At 41.3% G+C, this 6,819-nt stretch overlaps 1 protein-coding gene across 1 annotated transcript in view; it reads right to left on the bottom strand.

Moving 5' to 3' along the window:
• Positions 1-1,374: 1,374 nt before the first annotated feature.
• The window catches only part of LOC142993150 (midkine-A-like), an 8,822-nt gene continuing 3,377 nt past the window's right edge, over positions 1,375-6,819 (bottom strand). The window contains exons 2-5 of the mRNA XM_076143821.1: positions 4,092-4,168; positions 3,187-3,354; positions 2,023-2,184; positions 1,375-1,658 (exon numbers count right to left, since the gene is read on the bottom strand). Coding sequence (XP_075999936.1) covers positions 1,630-1,658; positions 2,023-2,184; positions 3,187-3,354; positions 4,092-4,167 — 435 coding nt within the window. The 5' untranslated portion in view covers position 4,168 and the 3' untranslated portion in view covers positions 1,375-1,629. The remainder of the gene's footprint in view (positions 1,659-2,022; positions 2,185-3,186; positions 3,355-4,091; positions 4,169-6,819) is intronic.

Below are 6,819 nucleotides of genomic sequence, written 5' to 3'. Positions count from 1 at the left end.
TATTGATATAAAAGTACAAAACTTTCATTGAAAACAGGTGGATTTTGAGCTGTATGTTTATCTATAATGACGTGTTGTTTTTTTCTTTCAACACATGGAATCTCATGGTGAAGATGTCAAGAATAATTGTGACCTTTGCTGTGTTTCTGTGAAGTGTTTATAAAGAGTTATAAGAATAAATAACAAGCCAAAAATACAAGTGAGCTTTAACATTGTAATTCAATTAAACAATGCACGCAATCCAACTAAATGTCAAGAAAGGTTCATCGTTATGGATTTAATTTATGTAGTGAATTAAATGTGGATAATGTGAATTTTGTTAATTGCTCTGCTCCGCAATACACAATAAGATAAGAATGTCTAATTATTATACAGTTTTCTACCAAGGACAAACTTTTTGATCATTGTGAGATGATTACGCAGGAACTTCCAGTCTTAGCCAGTATTTTGATTGGAAAAATTGTGGCGTGCAAAGTAAATTAGTCGAAGTTAAAAACTGCTGATACGATCGATACATCAAAGAAACGCTGCAAAAAAAGGGATTTTTATCAGAAATGTTTTGCGTTCACAGCTGACGATTGCAATCCAAAGTTCAGAGGAATCGGCGTGATGAAGAAGGGAAGAATCAGTTTTCACTAACTTAAAGAAGTCGTAGCAGAACAAGTCCTTCAATGCTGTGGGCTGAACTGCTCAATCGATGTCAAACTAGATCAATACTTTCACATCTCCATTGTGCACACATCTGAAGGCGTTCGGTGAATTTGTGGATGTTGAATGCAGGCGTCTCCGTTCTCACAGCACGACAGGATGGCTGAGAGGCTGTGACACATGTTTCACACAGTCATGTCACAGGAACAAAACATCCTCCTTGATCAAGAAGTTTTTTGAAGATGTGACCTCAGGTTCACTCACACATCCAGAAGAGCAACTCAATTGTGAAAGTGAAGAACATTTTCAAGCCCCTGTTTCCTTTTATTTGCAAACCAAAATATGGTCACCTTGATAATTTCATTAATAGAAAGTTGTGTTTTTCAGGCTACCATGAACAAAGGGTTGCTAGGTGCAAATTAACTGGGCTCACCCGTTTTAAATGTGAGAAACCTCAGTAGTACAAACACAGCCCAAACCTGAAAAGAAGCAAAAACAGGATCAGGCTCCCGTTCATACTTTTGTTTTGTTTTGTTCAGTTTTACAATAAGTGTAGCCGGCATTGTTGCACTCAGAAGTTTGTGCTAATTGTATAAATAAAGCTGTTTAGATATGACACAACCCTGCAGATCCTAATTTGTCTGTATTTGCATATCCACATAGACTTTATCATTTGTACTCACATGTTAGAAACAAAGTGCCGCCTCGCAACATTCACACAGACACACTTTACAGAAACACTGATCTTTATTATATTGTTTGAGACTCAATCCTTAAACAGCAAAGCTCAAATTTAACTCAAACGTCTTTCATGGCTTAAGAGGCCAGGAGAGGTTTGGTTTACTTCACAAACACTAAAAAAAAATATATGTGGGGAATTCACTCTATGTTCTCTAATTCTCCAAAAGTGACCTGCTTTACACAATTACTGTCACTTCAACCCGAGACTCCCGGGAGGCACTTTTCTTTATCAGCTTGATTTTAGTTCTCCTTCCCTTTTCTCTTGTTTCCTGGAAAGAGACACAAACAAAAGTAAAGGCGTTATTCAAATGTGTTCACCATATCTCCATTCAATAAGCCTAAAGGCTGTTAACTTCATGACAGACATGACTGAGGATCTGCAGTAGCAACAGTAAGTTCCTACAAATCAATTTGTTCTGTGACCTGCTGACACACTGTAGTCGTCTTTTTCTCCTTTCTGGTTGTGGGATTTGATATTTCTTATGTGTATGTGAAGTTTTGTTCTTGAAATGGCCCCAGAATCATGGTACCACTTTAATTCTAGTACAAAGTCATGAATTCCTTCCGTGGTAGATGATAGAACAGTGTGTGCTTCCACATATGACAGCAAGAACATCCAGAGCCTCTGCTAACCTTTGGATTTTGTCTTGGTTTTTCCAGCGCAGGGTTTGGAGACAGAAATAGTCTGCTGACACTCAGCGTTATACAGAGCCTTCTTCAGTGTCCCGGTCCTGGTCTTTGAGCCAGAGGTTGGATCACACTCCCCCCAGCTTCCAAACCTATACTTACAGTCAGCTAGAGCAGAGCAGAGGGGTAGAGAGACAGAGAAATGTAATAACCAAACCCAACCCTACATTAGAGTGTGTGGACGTGAGTGGGTTCTGTAGCCGAGGATGTTTAGGTGCATTCGATGACCACTGAGGACGTTTGTTACTTTTTGAAATGCTGATGGAAACAGACCGGTTTTAATTACATTTCGTAGCTTGTTGGCAGTTGAGTCGAGGAACAGCAGATTAGATTTAGAGGCAGACTGTTGTAAGATAACGCATTTAGTTTTTGTCTATGTTTAAAAACTTGTCGCCCAGTGGACCAAATATGAACAAGGGCTGATTTTAGGGGTTCCAAAAAGTCAAAGTTCTGTTCTATTAAGTGCAATCACCTGTGACCAGGGATGAAGAGTTCTTTACCATCTGTGTAATTAAGTGCTGTTTAAGAGCAGTGAGCTGTTTTTGGGAGGGAAATTGTTAATAACCAGTTTTCTCTTGAGCGTTAAGTTTCTTAAATGGTAGCCAAGGCGGAGCTTAATGAATGGATATTTTCTCCAAACGCATGCTGTTATGTACAACATGCAAACTCCTCAGACTGTGTGAGACAAAGATAGAGCTGAATGTGACACTGTGCTGGTATAAAATGTTACATTACAGTATATTGCATCACATTTTATAGGTGCTCATGTTGCGACAATGTACACTGTCACTCTGTGGAACCGTTTGACAAGTGTGGGAGCTTAACAGTGAAAAAAAAAACAGTGTATCATGTCTGGGTGCAGAGTACTTTACATCCAAGTAAACTTCCCCAACTGCAATGATTCTCACATATTTTCTATATTGTATTGGTGTGTGTGTGTGCCGGTGTGTGTGTGTGTGTGTGTGTGTGTGTGTGTGTGTGTGTGTGTGAGTGTGAGTGTGAGTGAGTGAGTGTGTGTGTGTGTGTGTGTGTGTGTGTGTGTGTGTGTGTGTGTGTGTGTGTGTGTGTGTGTGTGTGTGTGTCTGTGTGTAACCATATGTGTGTTTTTACCTCCAAACTCCTTCTTCCAGTTGCATGGTACTTTACATTTCATCTTTTTGGTCTGCTGGTCACATGACCCATCTCTAAACCCTGCTCCACAGTCCCCGTTGCTAGGGACACAGTTGCCATAGCGCCAGTCCGAGCATTCTGACCCAGACTTGGATGCTTTCGCTTTCTCTGAGGACAGACAGATATTTTGTTAAGTGGCTTAATCAAAGATGCACTGATGCAAAATCACTGTCTGGTGACAAACAGTTGAGCTTCAAGCGACTGTGAAGCAGCGACGCATCACATCCAAAGTCTTCAACTGCTGGACATCTGGACAAACAACATACAAGATTTTCGCAATAGAGTTATAGAAGTCTGTTGCCCATTGGCACCTTTGTGGGATTGTGCATGTCAACATCGATATTTGTCATCTTTTGTTTAACACTGTCACACTGCACCACTCTGAGACTGAAGCTGAGAAGGGAAACTCCACATCCCCGGTGTATTTCTCACTGACAGATGGAAAGAAACGCCCGACAGTTCAGTAGAGACACAACATCCTCAGGCTAACAATCAGTTATTAACACACAAACACACACACATACACACACACACACACACACAGTATTATGGCAGAAGAGGAGTAGTAGAGGTTACATGCTGTTTACACCAACACATTGGGCAAAGTTAAATCCATCTGTTGAGATCCATTATGATGATTTCCCCTCTTAAAAGGAATTAATGCAGAATAGAGTGTAAAAAGGGAACGATTAAGACAGATTTCATGAAAGTGTGAAACATTTGTAAGATAAATTTGATCCCAGTGGGTTCGTCTGAAGAGATTATGACCATGAGGTAAGAAAGAGAGAGAGAGAGAGAGAGAGAGAGAGAGAGAGAGAGAGAGAGAGAGAGAGAAAGCTTCTTACCTTTCTTGTTTTTCCCACCGGCTACAGTATTGACAGTCATAAGAGTCATTAAAATCAACAGCAGTATGGCCCTCATCCTGTGAAAACAGAGACACACAACACAGAGTTAAATCATCATTAAGAGCTTCACCCAGGGGTTATTCCATGTGAAATCATTATCTGAGCCTCTCAACACCAACTTCACACCTCGTAACAACCCGACAGGGGAGCTGTGAACATTGACGTGATCTCTGCAACTGAAAGCACATTGCGTTTGTTACACTGAGCAGGAGTATAAATCTCCTGCCTGATATGTGTATCAATGTGTTGTCAGTTTTGTACTTGGCTTGCATCACCTGCTTGGGTATATTCCAGAATGGCGGCTTAAGAAACATTGAATGTTTTGAATCCTGAGCAGGTGATCAATATAACCCGATTGAAGCACAACTAAGAATTCATCAGAGTGACTCCACGTGAAACATCTGTATTAATTCCACTGAGAGATCTGAGGCCTCCTGTTTCATGCTAATAGTCTACCTAACAAGCTCCACTGTGCTCTGCCAAGGCCAAACACGCAGATTATCCACTTCTTCCTACAACTCATACCTGTCAATCCAGACAGCCTAACCCTCTCTCCATCTGCTGCTCCTTCAACCTGATATGTCAAGATTCCCTGGTGACGGATACGGCAAACCAGGGTTATGCACTTGACAGGTGGAGCGGACACTAGGTCAGCGAGGGGCTGGAAATGCCTGCAAATCCAGATTACCAAAGCTGATGAATATTAATATATTTTTCTGCATGTCACTATGTTTACATGCAGACTACACTCATATTTCTCTCAGTACTGCTATCAGGCCACAAATGTAGGTAAGTGATGTTGTGGAGGAAGTTAATTAGATTTTGATCTGATGTGAGAAAACCGGAAAGTTACCATGGGATCGTATCGGAAAAAGACAAACGTTTCAGGGTAGAATGTCATAGTAAAACACTTTCTAATGCAATGGTGTATCTACCTACTACTATCTGTATCTAATTTTATGTAGAGGAGCTTTTAGAGGCTTTTCCAGGTGTTCCATGTTGGATTGTATTCTGTTCCATGGGGGTCCATTCTATGGCCCACAGGTCTACTATGGACCTGGTAAGTTAATGCTGCAGAAGCTTTATATATTGCTTTAATGTGGACAACTGAGAAGAGACGGCCCAGGACAGAGACCTCCTGCATGAGAACGACAACTACAACAGATCCTGTGGATCATGGATTGGCCTCTATAGGCACCTACGGACCCATAAAGGCCAGCAGGACAAGCATTTGATTGCCGATGATGATGGAAGAGCTTCAGAGGAAGATTGCATGGGCTTCATCTAACCAATCACTTAGCAGCTGCTACATTCCCTTAAACGCAGACGAGTCAGTAAATCTCCCTGTGTTAGTTCAGACACAACATTTTAGTGCTTCTCATCTCTTTGTTTAGGAGTACAAACTGTAAGCAAAGCCACGGTGAAGCCACGGTTTCACTCTACAACCACAAAGCAATTATGCACCGCTGCTCTAATAACCTGCCCAGGGACTGGAGCTGAACAGCACCGCAGCAGAGTCCCACAGGGGGAAACTAAAGGCTTCACCACAACTGGAGTAGCTCGAAGGGGAATAAAGATTATTTATGGCAATAAAGCTTAAATCACCATCAAGACCTCCCTTACCCAGAAGAGAAGACAGACAGCTAGGTTAAGCTGTGTTGGTCATTACAATTATGAGATCATATTAGTAGCAGTAGAGTCAATTAAATACTTTTATCTTCTCCATCATTTCCACATTCAGTTCATAAACAACACCGTAATGATCAGTGTCAGCCTCTGCTTCAAGCCAGAGGTACACTGGAGAGTCCAGAGATCAAAGTCAGAGGTCAATATCATTGTGTCCAATCAGTCAATGGATTGAGTCGGCATGTTTAAGGTTATAGAGAAAGGTCAACCGAAACAGAGAAAATATAGAAAATAAAATGAGAACTCAAAACAAAAAGAAGAGAGGGACAAACAAGAGGACCATCTGTGACAAACCTGTGTGTGTGTGTGTGTGTGTGTGTGTGTGTGTGTGTGTGTGTGTGTGTGTGTGTTAACATTGTGTATGTGCAGAGTTATGATTACACACAGTCTTCTTTTGCATTTACCCCCGGGGGACGGACATGTAAAGACACAGAGACATGAAAGGGACGAGTTAAAGACGCAAATCTGGTGGCTGAGAGAATAGACAGGGGCAGAGAGAGAAACGCTGGTCAAGAAACTCCAAACTCCCCCGAGTGACTTTCTCCTGCTCTGATAATCTCAGTCAGCGCTCAGAGGTCCATCTGCCATGAAAACACACAAAAACGCCCCTGAACCACATGATGAGCGCAAAGAGGAAACAAAGAGCAGATTTCAAATGTACTTCCACTAATGTTTGAGGACGGTGTGTGTGTGTGTGTGTGTGTGTGTGTGTGTGTGTCTGTGTGTGTGTGTGTGTGTGTGTGTGTGTGTGTGTGTGTGTGTGTGTGTGTCTGTGTGTGTGTGTGTAGGGAGAAGGGGACAAAATGATTTCTTCCATTTCCCGTTGGTTTTGAAATACAGGATTTTATTATATTATTAAGGTAACGTAGTCTACACAAACTAATTTATTTATTGAAGTTGCACAAAGATGATCGTCCATAAATCCATGGAATGCAGTTTGATTATCTTGATAACATGTACTGATACAGAGATTGAATTCTAA

Source organism: Genypterus blacodes, unplaced genomic scaffold (genome assembly GCF_046128005.1).
Source record: "Genypterus blacodes isolate CSIRO-AG114 ecotype Tasmania unplaced genomic scaffold, CSIRO-AGI_Gbla_v1 ptg000027l_1, whole genome shotgun sequence".
In the NCBI taxonomy this organism is placed as follows: domain Eukaryota; kingdom Metazoa; phylum Chordata; class Actinopteri; order Ophidiiformes; family Ophidiidae; genus Genypterus; species Genypterus blacodes.
This window is presented reverse-complemented; position numbering and strand designations above follow the sequence as displayed.